Below are 16125 nucleotides of genomic sequence, written 5' to 3' on the forward strand. Positions count from 1 at the left end.
CACTTAAAAAGTTCCTTTTCCTCAACAGTTTTGCACCCTGTTGTGATTCCCTCTGGGACTCCCAATGAACTCAGAAGGATTTCTGTGCATACATGGACAAATGTCTACGTTATTTAATATTAAAAAAAAAAAGAAAAGAAAAAACAAGTACATGCATCACATACACTCTTCATGGAAAGAGTTCAGTTATGGAAGTGAATGAGAGGGTATGAAATGGTTAAGTTTTTCAGAATAAATGGCATGCAAAATTTAAAGGCAGTTTCATTAAACAAAAACACTTAAACTGTCCATGAAACAGAAAGGAAAAACATTTCCTTTTCTTCCCAAAGCCTGAAACCAACTTTAATTTTCAGTATATGTCTAATATTAGAGACATACTTTGAAATAAAGAAAAAACAGTTCTATGAAGGTCAAGGACTTTCTTGCTTTAAAAGCAGAAACAAGAATAGTACCAACTCCTTTAAATGAAATAATTGTCACAAATTTCATTGGTTTTCTTCATAAAATTAGAAGTCCTGCTACTCATGGCTAAAGAAACATTTCACTGTTGTGTTTGCACAAATCAATAGCTATTGTTGGTGATTTTTTTGACTGTATTTTGTATAATATATACATTTTTAAAAGGGTCACACAAAATATTTTGTAGTTATACAAACAGGCTAGATGTACGTATTGGAACTGTTTAACAAGCATTTTTTTTTTTGTTTGGAGTATTAAATGAACACCTTCAGGGCTCGGTCCAGTAACTGTTTGCACAAAGAGCTTTCGCAAAGTGATCGCGAGTCTTGTTTGGATCCATAGCAGGACGGTTTCGATACAGATGATTTATGCATTTCTATCTAATAGAAACTGTCTTCATTAAAAAAAAAATTAAAAAAAAAAGAAACCCAAACTCTATTACAACATAGCAGTGGCTAAATTCAGCTTCTCACACACTCATCCTGTGACACCATTGGCAAGGATATCAGAATTTCTATGTGATGGCCCGATCCAAATTCCGCTGCAATCAATGTTTTCTCTTCCTACTTAATATAGAATTGTCACTAAGTACTTGTTCAAATTTGGGTAGACATTGGTTGATAACACACTGTTCTCTCATTTGTTTTGAGTAGTTGCCGTATCAAGATACAGTGGGGGAAAAAAAACACAATACAAAAATAAAAAAAAAGAAAAAAACATTTTACTAGTTTTTTACATTTAGTAAATGGTACTTAAACTCCATGGACATGAAAGTAATTTTAAAGTTTACCTTTGAAATTTTACCTTTTTCAATATTTCATAGAAAAGAAACGCTCTAAGATACCGCTTCAGACCACAGAATTATTACAGAACATAAAGGTTATATGCAAGGGCTTAATCCTTTTCCCAACAAGAACGTAACCAACCCCGTTGTAACTCCAGTGGGAGAGGGGTCAGCTGAGAATGCGCCATGTTCCGAATTTCAAATCTCCTTTGTGATACAAGAGTCAATAGTTTGGCATATACTTTGCCTCTGTAATTTGAATTCTATCAACAACTATTCCTAGCCACAAGAGAAATATTTTTAGGCAATATATCCGTATAGTTTCACAAAACTATGTCAAAGAGAGATGTGTGGGTGTTTGTGTGTGTGTATGTATGTATGCATGTATGTATATTTATGAGTTTGGGATGATTTTCTTCAAATACTTAACTCCACTTACATTATATCTTACATTGCAAAATGTACAGACACCCAGTGTTCTTTTTAACAACATATACAGGTGAGTTTATAGAGCCTTATAAAAGATTTTGTGATTCCAAATTAAAAACCATAGAAATATAATCAAAATCATGGAGAGTGATTTATACCTCTGATAGTACATAGCGCTCATTCTGGTAATATCGACAGCTGCATCTTTGGCATTGAAAATTCATTACAACTTTTAGACAAAATGTTGTTGCTTACAGCTCTTTTTTTTTTAGTTTAAACAAGAAAAACAGGATTGACCAAAATACGAATATTGGGGAAGTACTATTAAAGGTTTATTTTATTTTTGTTTTTAGCAAGGATAGCTTAGGAACCCTGAATTACCTTCTCGCTTTAGTGTATGGTGTAGACTGTATGAATCCATTTAAAAATCGACTAAGTTGTACCACGTTTTTCGGAAAATTATATATAATATAATATATATATATTTTATATTTATTTAGAAGCTTTGAAATAGTACAGTAAACACTTTGCAACACGGTGTATAAACTACAGAATGTCTTTGATAATTTTGTGGGTCTTCAGATTAACAACATTTTTATGACCCACGGGTGAAAAGAACATGACCACAATCTCTCTTGTAAAGTTGGAATAGTTTGGGGAACACTCGATCACACAAAAAATAATATAAAACAGTCAAGTTTAAAACAGTGATATTGCATTTATAATGCACATTTCTTTTATCTGTACGATTGGCTTCTTGTGGTGAATATAAACATCTAAAGGGCTCAGTGACATTTTGGAGAGAGAAAGATATATAGTGCTGTAAACAGGCACACACTGATCAGAGAGGCAAGATCAGTTGCCTCTGAAGTTTCTACAGTTCTACACATTTCAACTCATTTCTCAGGCCTGCTGAGAGCAATTAGGTCCTATTGTTGGCCATGATGTCTCCAACAGCACACAAATCCTTCAGTTACACAGAACTGGATGGCCAAGATAATGAAGTTGAATGTTGATGCTTTTTGTTGGTCGACTTTTGTGCAAATCATGCTGCTTCAGGTAAGTCCTGTAGAAGTGACTAGCATATCCTTTTCCGTGCTGCAGGAGAGAAAAAAAGACACTTCTGAGAGAAAAAAGAAAAAATCAGTCCCCAGCAGTTCTTAGGTTTAGTATTTCTTAGAGCGTAGAGAAACAATCAAAACTTGTCACAAACTGTCGCTTAAAATTCCTATTGTAGCAAGTAATTTAAAGTTGATTCACTTGTCAGAGAAAAGGCTTTTTGAGGCTTGATAGCCTGAAAACCAAACTTAACATGCTGTTTTATTATTCTGTCTAACATGTCACGGCAAGTATTCCAATGTGCCTACATAGAATCAGTGAAAGAACAAGGCAAATAGTCAGAATTGCAGGTTCAATATTACTGGAATTTCCAAGCCTATTTTTTCACAGCTCAGCTTGTTATTTGAAGCAAGATCTACAATCCCCCAAAGATTCGGAAGCTGGTTTTCCTTCTCTTTCAAAGTGAACCATTAGCCTCATCAACAAATGACCCTTTAGTCTGGTTTGACAGAGACAAAAAAATGGTGCATTAGTGCTACAATTCAAATTTCAGCATTTACTGTCAGGCTGAAAATTAACTCATGTTACAGAGATGAAGGTCAGTGCATTAGCAAACCCTTATCCTAATCCACCGTCGGTGGTAGCTGTATTATCTCAGGATGCTGGCTATTTTAACTGTAATTGGGAGCAAAGGTAACAAATGATTTGTACTAGCACTCAGGAAGACCCCGGGTTAAATTCTGACCTCAGTCACACATGAAGTTGAGACAAGGAAGTAACTCATTTGCTGAAGTGTTATTATTGTTGTTATTATCTTCATCAACATTATCATTACTGTTTAGCAAATCTAATGATAAAATCAGGTTTTACCTTAGCTCCATATCAACTCAATCCCTACCTGAAATTCAGTTTATTTCTCTGCATGAAGTGTTATGACTAAAACAAAAAGGCATCGTAACTATAGAATGAATCTTTGAATCAAGCCATCCATATATACAGGTTGATGCTTGCATGCTGACACACAAACACATCCAGTCTCCGTTCCATTTAACATAAATATATACATTAACCATATTTATTCAGTAGTAAACACGTGAAATGTATCTACTGTATCACAGGGAAGTTACTTACAGGAAAGTGTTAACATGAGTGTTGTACATTTGTCTAATCTAGCCTGCCTGTGCCACAGGATGCACACAGAGAATCGTGAAAAACATTTATATATAAGCTATCTGTTGAACATACGTACAGTTGCCAGATATGGTATTGACATTAAAATGAAAATATCTGAGATACTATGTTTTGGATGTTTCAGTTCTGTAGCAAATTAGAAAGGATTCTGTAGCAGAATTAGAAAGGATGTTTAAAAGCTTTCCAAGATTTTTTTTTTAACATTATGCTTAAGATTAATGAGGTCAGAATCTTCAGGACATTTTGATGCAGTATATGATCAGACCAATCAAGTTTCTAGGCATATTTTAAAATATCTTCTTTCTGTATGACAAGAAACAATCATCCCAACATATTTCCAAAAGTTCACTAATAATTTCAGGTCCCTTGTAAATATGTAAGCCCAGTAGTCTAGACTGCTGTCTGCCCTTGAGGAACTCATGCTGCAGGACGGACACGGTGGGACTTTCTCGGGAGAACGCTCTAGAGATACGCAGCCGCCGCAGCTGCTGCTTCCAGGCAGCACCACTGTCCTGCTCCTGGCTTGTCGCTGGTGCTGGTGTGGCATTTGAGATGCATGGCAACATATCTGTTGACGATATTCTTTCGCATAACACAGAGATTGAGTTACTGGCTGTGTCTCGTCTTTTGCCATGTCAACCAGTGCATTTTTTAATTTTTAAACTTCAGTTATCATGCTAATATTACAAAAGTATAGGGCCATTTTATACCAATAACTAAATGTTACGCATTAGGGTGAACAATATCTGCAACTCTCCCTACCTACAAAATCCTTGTCCCAAATTCTGAACTATCTCAGCCAACACATAAAATGCATTAGATTTCAAAGGCAACTTTTGTCCTCCATGTTTGTTTTTTTTCTGTAATTGCACAGAAATTTATGTGCAAGCAAATCTCTCCATGTCTATACCAGTTTCCGTCTTTTTACAGATGGGGAATATAAATCAGAGAGGTTAAATGGAAAGGAGGATGGACTTTGCTTAAAACAGAGAGCAATGGAAGTTCTGACCCCTGTTTCTGGCTCTGTGTGTGTGCATGCATGTGCGTTCATAAATAAACTTTAAAAAGAAACACTAAGCCTCTCTGTATCACAATTTCTCCATCTGTAAAATGGGAATAATATTGCTTACCTATCTCCTAGAGGTGCAGGAAGGTTTAAATCACTATTCTTTATAATCCACTTTGAGATCCAGAGATGGCAAGTGCTAAGGAAATGGAAGTATCAGAGTCAGTGTAAGAGCTGGAACAAGAACACCATAATTTCTGGTGCCTAATCTCCTCTGAGATCACAGCTCTCTCTTTAATCCCTGTTTTATCTCCTGGTCTGAAATCTCAAACTAGTGCACAGGGAAACTTCAAGTCTGTGTGAGTATGGGTATGAGTTAGAAAGAGGGTTTTAATAACAAGCAGTTTCCTAATTCTGTTAATGTAATTATACTATTTGTATGTATAGTGTTTGAGGTGAACAAGATGATTAAAAAATAAAAGGTATTCAAATTAAAATTCTTAAGGTACACGATTTGGGCTGTACTGACTGTTCATCCTTCTCCAAAGACCTCTCAAAGATCTGGAGTGTTGCAGTACGAGCTCTTAATGCATAAAATTTGTATGGTACTAAAACAAAAACTAGAAATAAAATCCAGCAAAAATAGATTAAGATACATTTGTTACTCAGTACACGTTAGTAAGCCTCCCAAACACAGTGAGCTAGTTCTTTGTAGACTAATGAGAGAAGACACGTAAAGACATCAGTGGTAAATGAACAGAAAAAGAAATGAAAAACACTAATGTAAGAAACAGAAAAGAGAAAATAAAGTATGCAGTGGTTATTCCTAGTTTATGAATCAGAAATGAACAGAAAATACCATCAGGCATTAATCTCTTTAATAAATCTTCTTTTCATCCTGTCATGAATCATCCTATTGCATCCAAAGTTGATGTCAGACTGCTACTTTAAAGCCACGAATACAGTCATATACATTGCCTCTTTTGGCAAACCCTAGAAAGGATTGCCCATACTTGGAAGACCTTCAAACTCTCTGAATCAAATTTTTCTCCTGCTTAATATTGCTAGCTAATCTAACTGGGTTGGGCGGAAGGCCCACTGCTTCCCTCCAGAGCTGAGAACTAAAGCAACAAAAGAAAACATGTCCCATATCTTTTATAACTATTGTCACTTTCACTCTATACTACATTTAAGAGCTCCATAAACTCCCTCAGCATTATATCTGCAGTAACAGACTGAGTGCTGAGTTTCCCCAATTGCCAACAGTCTAAAGATCCAACGAACCCCTAGATAATGAAATCTCCAAATATCAGGCATGCTGCTACTGTGAGAGAAATACTGCTGATTCCCCTTCATTTAAGCTAAAAAAAAGACACTTAAACCTAAACCCCCCTCTTTTAAATCAAAGAAAGCTATGCAACGGGGGAACAAGGGAGAAGGCCAGTACATCAGCTGTCATCCTGCTATTTCAGATCCAAATTCCGTAAATTAGCACAATATCCAAGTAGTATTTGTCTTCATACGGGCTTTCAGGTATGGGCTTCTGTTCAAGCACTCAATACATGACATTTTTTCTTGTGAGTCCTCAGTGAAAAACACGTGCCTCACTGTGCCACATTATGCAGATCAGAGATTATGGAGGCTGTAATCTGCATTCCACTCCGAAATAGCCCAACTAGTCAGGCTTTGCAGGCAATGCCTTTCAGTTGTAGCTTTCAGTTGTAGTGAACAATAATTTAAAAAGGAGTTAATTACCTCATATACATATGGCAATGTTGGGTTTAAATTTGCATTGTTAATTTTAACTCTCTTTTTATGGTTTGCTTTACAGTCTATACAGTAACTGTAGCGGATGAAATATTGCCCTGCACTAAGTTCCATTAGCTTTGTCAGAGCCAGGAATGGATAACTCTAGCGACAACCAATTGACAGCAAATTCAGCATTCTTGTTTTAACTCAGCCCGGTTGCACAGAGACCAGGATTTAAGTAGCGGTAGAAGGTATTCGGTGTGAAGTACCTCAGCTGTTTCAGTTAACCTGGAGCTCTAGTTCAGTTATCAGCAGTTCTGTTTTTGGAAAGAGGTCAACAAGTGAACGGGAATGCAGAGTAAACTACCATAGCTCCCTCACCCTTTGTAGTGGTGCATCCAGGCAAAGGGTGAGACACACGGCTGGGGCTGGGACTGGGGGATGTAAGATGGGGATTACTCTGCTGCCACCCATGTTCTGTGGATAAAAAAGTATTCCAGTCATTGCAGGTGTCAATTCAGTACCTTTTGCAAACCATAAAGTCTTTCTTTTTTAAATAAGCTATTACTTAAAGAAGTTTTTCAAAGCACTGCTAATAGTATTTTATGAAAAGTCCACTAATGGCATTATAAAAAGACATTGTCTTACCCAGTAAGCTTTGGTATACAAATATGAAAACAATATTTTTCATCTATCTTTTCCTCATGAATTAGTTTTAAGGGGAATTTTTTCTTGTCTTTCAAGGCTTTAGATAAAAGACTTTGTGCTTTAGATCTATGTATTCTATAGGGCACACCTGGAGAAAATAGCTTGTGTTCCGTATGCCCATGTTAAGTTTACACAATTAATGTTGTTTTGTTAACTCTGTATTATATCAAATAGTTGAAAAAAGGAAGATCGAATATACTTACTTTCATGCTTTTAAAACAAAAACAAAACAAAAAAGGGCCAACTCTTCCCTAATATGAGTGAGACGGTTGGCTCCGGTGATCCCTGTTCATGTGCTTATGTGTATGTCTGAAGACTCCCGAAGGCCACAAGGGAGACATTCTGTCTGGTCATTTCTAGTACGTGACAAGATAGGGAAGGCAGGAGAAGGTCCCGCACGTGGTAAGTTGCACCAAGGCAGAATTTGTCCCTAATAAATATATGGTATAAATTTTGTTTCTAAACAAACCAAAAGCATTTGGACTGATGGGTAAAATTATCCAGATCTCATGTGAAACAACAACAACAAAAATTGAGCTTTAGGTCTTCAGGCTGTGAATAAATAAAGTAGGCCAAAATGCAAGTTTGTAATTGTCGCAGTCAATCTTTCCTGGAAACAAACTTGCTTTTAGCTAAATAAATAAATTCCACACCATTAAATTTTTTCCTTTCTTTGAGAATACATCTTTACTTCTGGAATAAAGATGATTATGCAAAAAAGCTATTTTTTGTTGTAACTGCACATAGCATCCTTTTCTTTTGTCTTGCATTAAGTGCATACATTTCCATATTTATTTTCATTTAAATCAATTCAGGAAACAGTGATTTCCAGCCAAGCCAAAATTTAACAGTGGTGGACACTGCACTGACCATAATCTAGTAAACATGACAAATAGCGTTAGCTGCTCCATGAAAAGGGGGAAAGAGGTTTGTCCTTTGCACTTAGGTACAGAACGGCCACTTTTCAAATTTCAACATAGTGTTGAATTCTGTATCAACAACTTAAACAGATTATCACTCTTTCTTGAAAAGTTTGTTGACTAAGTTTCTGACTGACACATATTGCCACCTCTGTTAGCTTCATTTGAGGATCAGAAAATACACATGTAAAAGATACTTTTTGTGTTTGGAATGTGTCTTGGCAGGTGGGATACCTGATACAAATACTGACACAGCCTGATAGTCACTGAAATAATGTTTCTCTGGTGCCATTGAGAGCTCTGAGATTCATACTCTACCTGGATTTAGCTGATCCTCTGGAAAAAAAAAAGCACAGCATTTCAGTTCTTGAAGAGTAAGTATCTAAGCCCCTGTACATGTAAGCACCAGATAAAATTTCTCTCTGTTTAGGACTATCCTCAACTATAGGCTTAAGTTTAAGCACTGACCTTAATCAACATGTGCTTTACATTAAATATATGATTAAGAAGGATTTGCTTTTGAATCAAGTCCTGGATTTTGTCATCAATGTTTTGTGGCACATAAGATACTTTTATGTGCGTTTGATTTTCTGTTCTAACTGCTGACAATTTTTTTTCACTGCCAGCAACAGCCCGGTGGCATAGTACATGTCAGATTTGATTTATCTCTGGTTGCCATTATTTACTACAGAAACAATGCCTTTTAGTTACTACCATTCAGCACAGAAAGTGCTAAGCTGTATTCTGTAATGTACCATAAAAATACCAAAGACAGTTTTCCTGCAATATACGGTGAGCAGAAGAAAGCATTTTTGTCCTTCTCTACTGTTATAACCATATAATTTACCTGAAAACACTAAAGATAATACATGACATCACCATTATATGCAGAGAATCACAGAATATTTAATTTTGCAAGAGTTCTTACAGTTATGTGCTGTATTAAGACCAATTAAATAACTCCTACAGTGTTTCTGATGTGTGTCACTTAGCACAGAGCATATTCCCTAAGAATGGTTCCAAATTCACCATCAACTATTTATTCTACATTCATACATGTAGCAAATTCATATTTTTCATGACCCACTGTAAGCTAATAAGTTTGATGCTATCCTTAGATATGCTAGTATTTGATTACTTATTTTTTAATAAGAATTGCTTATCTAGTTGTATGCAACAATCATTTCACTTCAACTCCTCAATCTTCTTTTCTTCTCCATGCATTTTTGGTGTGTAGTTTTTTGGTTTTTTTCAAAATTCACCATTTTATTGCACTCTTCTGAAATCTACAATACACATCTCTTTAAGCTGACAGTCCTGAAAATGAATATGCTGGTTTGAGAGTTAACCGATGCAGAATACACTAAAGGCTGGCTGCAATGTGACTCAAAATCTTCAGTGCCCTGGGGAGAAAAGGTGGGATATGAATCATTCCTCCAACATTGTTCTTAAGAGCTTAAGTTTCCTGTAGATTCAAGGGACCTGTACAAGTCACTGTTTGGTGGCCTTCAGAGGTGCCTAAATTAATCATGCTGGATTTGGCCTGAAATAATTACATTCACTTGTTCTTACGTGAGGTAACGTGCGTTACAGTATTACACCGGCATCACACGGTATATTCCTTCTCTCCCATCAGGGATTAGGTGGCATTAAGATCTGGCAGATATGTTCCCTCTCTTTCATCGAATGTTTTATTTTCCATTTCTAAAGCACAGTACTTAACATTGTTTTTAATGAGCAGCATACACTCAGATTTCAGTCCTTCCTAGCTTATCAAGATAACATACTTAAGCGTATCATATAAACTTCTCACAAACCTTCCAAAACTTCCCTTACTCAAACGGACGTATTGGCTCGGTTTCTATTCATGAATGACATTTCCCCACAGCCATTCTTTGTCCCTCAAGACTAGCAGAAGGGAATGATTTATATCCACATTATTAAAATTTCTCAGCCATATCAAGCTATATGTGGGGGCCATATAGTGTGATCATATTCCATCTGCTTTTGGGGATGGTCCCTGGCCCATGTTCTGACACCCGCACCATGTCCAGGACTTTTTAGGGAAGAAAGCTATTTGACACACGCTAAAGGCACGCCAGAGAGCGTAAGAGTACAGATCATAACATGCTGGACATAAAGAATATTGCAAGTGCAAAGCACACAGCACTTGACGTCAATTAAAGCAGAAAAAAAAAGTTATTCTTACATGTCATTTGTAAGCAAGAACTTTTTTAGATCTCAGTTCCTATCAATACCCACAGCTGTGTGCAGCTACATTCAATTGTCATCTAAATTCCATTTGAGAATAGATAGATGTCAAATTAAAGCACAAATAGGCAACTAAAGAAAGTCACAAAGTGACAGAATTTTACTCTGACATAAGATGAATTCACAATATCAGCATCTATAAAATTCCTTATGAATAAAGAAAGGGTGCATTCGAGTAGTTTCATAATGAATCCTTTTCCAGTTCCGAATGCAGCCATGATGCTCGAGGTGAAAAGGTGAAGTCAGAGGACTCAGGTCACGTGCTAAAACAGGAGTCTGTCATCCCCATAACTTCTTCGGTGAATTTACTCTGCATTGATTTTTTTGTCTTTCTAATCCACATTACCCCTGATAACCTGTGAAAATGTCATGTAAAATAACATCACTTACACATCTGAAATAGATTCACGTGTATGCAATAAATGCTAATACTCTTGCAACTCTTATATGCACATAATTTTCAGGCAGAATTTAGGAATCAAGTTCTCAAGACTTGCTTCCCCACGCCCACAATATTGTCTTCAACCAATAAAGACCATTATCCTAGCCAAGAAATAAATTAAATTACCTTAGGGGAGTTTGAATTTTCAGTGAATTCACATTGATTACTATCATCATATTTAGCTCTTCCAACAATTTATTATGTATCAAAGTTAAAAATTATATTCTAATTGTCTTACAAGAAGGTACCAAATGCATCATTTTTCATTCTTCTGACTTCACCATACTATGTTTCTAAGACAAATTAAATATATTGACAGCTGCTTCCCAGCAGCAATCATCCTGCTGCTAGTGTGAAACTAGTGGATTCTTGGTGGCTAATGTACAAATAGAGCTGTTTACAGCCTTCCCAGATAAATAGCAACACTGATCCCTATAGTGTGCTTGTCCAAACACGGTAAATAGATGCAGTTCCTTCTCTTACTGGCTATTTGTTGCATTCTTTAAATGGCTTTCCCTGTTTTTCTTCCTTTGGTCAAGTAAAAAAAAAATAAGAAAGGGAGCCCTCAAAAGTTGAAGCAGTGAAAATTCAGAGTAATTGTGTACAGCAAAAGAGCCAGAAACAAGAATAATTTCCTCTGCTGTGCAGGCTGAGGAGTTCTCAGACAGAGGAAAGCAGAGCAAAAGCCTTTGCTGTGCAGAGATCCAACGTAAGCACACATTCAGTTCTCCAGCTCCTGACTCTCGCAATAACAAGGTTCATACATTTAAAAACAGCATTTATTCATAATGAATAGAATTTGCCTATCAAAAATAAATAACTTTAGTGCCTTTGAAAATTTTAACTGCAAACATCTCATTGCTCTCCAAAGAGACTCATGTCCATAAGTGGCTAAATTACTTTTGTCATAAGATTTAAATTTATAGGACGAGGCATTTTGGAATTTTAAAACAGCGTAACACAGTAATCTCAAAAATTATTCCTAAAGTTTCAAGCAATCTTTCCGCTGTGTTTGTTTTTTTGGGATTTTGGGGTTTGGGTTTTTTTTTCCTTTTTTTTCCCTTCATATTCCACTACTAGGAATCCAGAAAATGGTATTTCATTATTTAAGAAAACATCTCCACAGATGGTATATTCACGGCACACATAAGCATTATCATACTTGACATAAATTAAGAAATATAGCACCAGTCTGAAACAGTGCAAAACTTCTACATGTTCCAGTCAGAACTGGCAGGTTTTAGAGGTTTTACAGGTATTAGAGGAACACTTGAAATGACATATTTTAAAGATAAACTAAAATTATAATTTTCTTTCAAATAACAGCTACTCACTTCTTAAAAAACTTTTTCAATTACTTTCCTGCACTGTAGTTGCAAAGAGATCTACTGTTGTTTAAGATAGAAGATGCTATGTTAACCTAATAATGGATACATATTTTTATCAGTATTTTCTACAATACAGGATATGGTGAATTCTGTCCAAGATCACAGTTACATAAAGAAATTCAAGCAAATAGGGTTTGAATAACAGCTAACAACTGTGCTTTAAAATTAAATGAATGCTTATTTCTTTTTTACTATGTTCCTTATTTTCATAAAAAATGGATTAAAACTGTAATTCATAGGTTTTACTGAGCTACAGTCAAGTTATCTTTACATATTTATATATTCCTTTCTAATTTTGCTTTCTGAAATTATCCATTTCCTTTCTATTATTGCAGTAATACTCTGTAAGTGTTCTTCCCTTTGAATGATAGCTGCAAGAGGAATACATTCAGATGAAGAATGCAAACCAGTCATGAATGTGAGATAAAAATACCTTTCAGAAGTTATGCAATAATCATTGAGCAGTGAATCATCTTAAGTGGTTTATTCAAGATCATAGAGCACCTACAATAATGAGTAAAAATACATCATAGGCTTGCTCTGCCATTATTATATTTTAATTAGCATTATGTGTTTAAGTTTTATTCAGGTTCAGGTTGGCTTTTTTTATCGTAATCTTTATTTACCTAATGGAGATGATTTATCTGAAGTGGGAGACGAGGTATAAATGGAAAAATCTCTTAGCATTTCAGATACAGCAAAAAAGGGAACAGTCTATTAGACTTCGTAGAAAAGTATTCTGTTAGGTTTCTTAGCATTATGAGGTGTTGGCTTTTCAACTTGGCCTCTATTTTTGCAAAACAATTTTACATGAACCAAGTTATTGTCACTTGTGCAGAAATGACACCTGGATCCTGTCCCAGAGATAAATTCTAGAACATAAGTGAAGAGTTCCACTGCCTATGACAGGATATGCAGGACATTCAGCTGTGCAGATCAGATTTAAAGTTGAAAGATAAAATTTTAACATTCTTTTGAGCACAAAACTGTACTTATTCACAAAGGAACAATTCTTTTGCTCTGTATGTGTCATTTGTTTATTGACACCAATAAAAATTGCATTTCAATGCAACTTCTTTTTTTTTTTACCAGCATTACAATGTTTCCTTTCTTCTTACCCCAAGAACTGCAAGAAAGCAGCTACCAAGAAGGCAACTTACTGGTGCTAATTGTTTGCTTTTACTCTTTTACTTCTGTGCATTTTTTACTTCAAGTATGTGTGAAAATCACAAATTGAGTTAAAAATGATTAATGAAAGGATCAGACATCTCACAGGTTTACCTGATTTGTATTAGAAATCAAGTAGGCTAATTTTAAAAGCAATACTGCATACAGGCCTAGATTTTAAAAGTTAATCAAGTGTCCCATTCAAAATAGCTGTTATTTATGTTTATGCAAATGTAGTGCTATAATGTCTATCACAGCTGTGATAAAACTACATAAATAATTTTCAATAATGAGACGCAACTAAAAAAAAAAAGAAACTTCTTCTTCCATCACGTTAACCATTAAAAATGTAATTTTCTTCTGGTTTTGGAGGTTTTTTTGGGAACCTTTTCCAAAAAACTGAAGACTTCTTGCTTACTACATCTTTTCATATATTTATGCTAAAGATCAACAGAAAATGTTGCGGTACATATCCTGCCATAGAGAAACAGGACTTTATAATCTTATCTAGATCAAAATACCCCCAAAATATTTCCATTCACTTTTTTTATTCCTTTGAAAAATAATCAAACGATTGTCCTGGTGTAAAGGCATGAACGCTTTTCTCCTCTAGGTTATTTGTTCTAATCTATTTCAGGGAGATGAATAATGACTGTAAGACAAACCATTCTTTGTGATAGCTCTTTGCTAGGTTATTTGTAATAAATTGATGGTTCAATTCCTAAACATTTAACTGAGCAAAGACTTTTGAAAGCTTTTTCATTTTATTGGTAAAGCAACTTGACTTGGATAGGTCAAGTTGAGCAGGTGACAAAATAATTCAGTAGAGCAAGAACCTCATCTCCTTGATAGTTCACAGACCTTCCCTGTAGCTCTACTGCAAGGTGAGGCAGCGGCTCTCCAGGCTCAGAAACAGAGGCACAGAATGAGGACAAGCTTAACTTTTAACTTTTTTGGATGACACAAACAAATCTCCTGCAAATCCTTTCACTTTATGAAGATGAAGATGCTTGCGCGTATGCAGAAAATACTGCAGAGCTAATTAGGGGAACACAATTATTATTCCAAAATGTCTCCTTGTATAAACACTGTCACTCCGTGAAGTAAATTGTGTCTTTATGTAGTTTATTTTAACGAGCTTCTAAAGTAGATTAAGCTTTGTCAAAGCATTTTTAGAGCATAATAAGCATTTCTACATAGAGAGTTAATGTATTATTGCAATATTTGATTGTTTTCATACATAGAAAAAAATCTTAGCCTCTTAAGAAAAAATATTTTCTCCCTAATGCCAGTACATAACTTGAGGAAAGTGCTAAAGTGTTATAAAGGAAGTGCACATCTAGAATGATCCACAATTACAGAAAAAAAATAAAAGAAAAGCTACTTCTTATCATCAATTATAGACCAAAACTCTATAGAGATAGAGGTAACAGTGCTATTACCATCTCACCACTTGGTCAAAAGTATTAGAAACAGATCAGAATCAGACTGATCAGGTATTCATTGTGAAGATATTCTCAGCTAGATATCCTACAGAATGTGGTACAACAGACTTTGAATCTTAGATTAGGCTTTTTTAGTCATTACAGTAAAAATAGTTATCAAAATAATGGCTAATATAACCACCACTGAATGAAAAATTAAATAGAAACTGTTAGAATCTATTTCAAACAGATAGGAATTGTTCAAAAGCTGTATTTTATTTTCCTCACTAGTATTATTTCACTTATTTTCTCCAGTCAAGATCAGAATCTCTACCATTTCTAATGAACATTCAAGTCATTATGAAAATTCCTTAAATGTTTGCACAAAGACCATGTTCAACTCACATGGGTTAATGAGAAGAAGTAAGTGTAAACTATGCAGTAAGTAGAATATCCAAGGTAGAAGAATCCTGGACTCACTCTATGAGAAAACCGTTATCAAAAACCCTACAATTTTTTGACCCCATAATAATTTCATAACTTTTACTCAAAATAAATACTTAAAATGTGTAAAAAATATATTCTTCAAAATACATTATTTGAGTACAGAGAGACCTATTTTTGGTGTATTCTGCTCAGAATAGTATACAGAATATGTATGTTTCTGTGGAAATTGGTGTATGAATAAGTCTAATGACTTAGACCAGTAAAGTGAAAATTTGGTAATGGGACATAAAGAAACCCTATTGAGTATGAGGATTTCTCTCTTTTTCTACAATAGAATTTGTAATATATTTGCTGCTGTTTTCATTTATCCATGCAACGACTTAAACCTCTAACAACAAAGCAAACACTCAAATATCCACTACTAAGCCTTTGGTTTCAATCATACCCCAAAATCAGAAGTTCAACAGATTTCTATATTATTTGTGTCAAATGTGTATCATTTTATCAAATGTATATGATCTTATCAGTTCATGACCTGGTTGCCCTTCAGTTGTTTTTGCTTCCTTGCTGCTCTCTTTTTCCTGAGAATGGCAAATGAAAGCGCCCAGCTCACCTTCTGTTTCCATGTCCCTGTTTACTTCACATGCCTACCACAGCTTGCCTAAATTAATTAGTACTAGG

The 16125-nt window shown here is 35.2% G+C and overlaps 1 protein-coding gene across 1 annotated transcript in view; it reads right to left on the reverse strand.

Annotated features, from left to right (window-relative positions):
• Positions 1-1166: 1166 nt before the first annotated feature.
• The window catches only part of LOC104274762 (protocadherin-10-like), a gene marked incomplete at its 5' end in the record, with an annotated part of 28433 nt that continues 13474 nt past the window's right edge, over positions 1167-16125 (reverse strand). The window contains one exon of the mRNA XM_009870487.1: positions 1167-2770. Within this exon, the coding sequence (XP_009868789.1) occupies positions 2751-2770 (20 nt within the window). The remainder of the gene's footprint in view (positions 2771-16125) is intronic.

This window comes from Apaloderma vittatum, unplaced genomic scaffold, assembly GCF_000703405.1.
Source record: "Apaloderma vittatum isolate BGI_N311 unplaced genomic scaffold, ASM70340v1 scaffold18085, whole genome shotgun sequence".
NCBI classification, from domain to species: Eukaryota; Metazoa; Chordata; class Aves; order Trogoniformes; family Trogonidae; genus Apaloderma; species Apaloderma vittatum.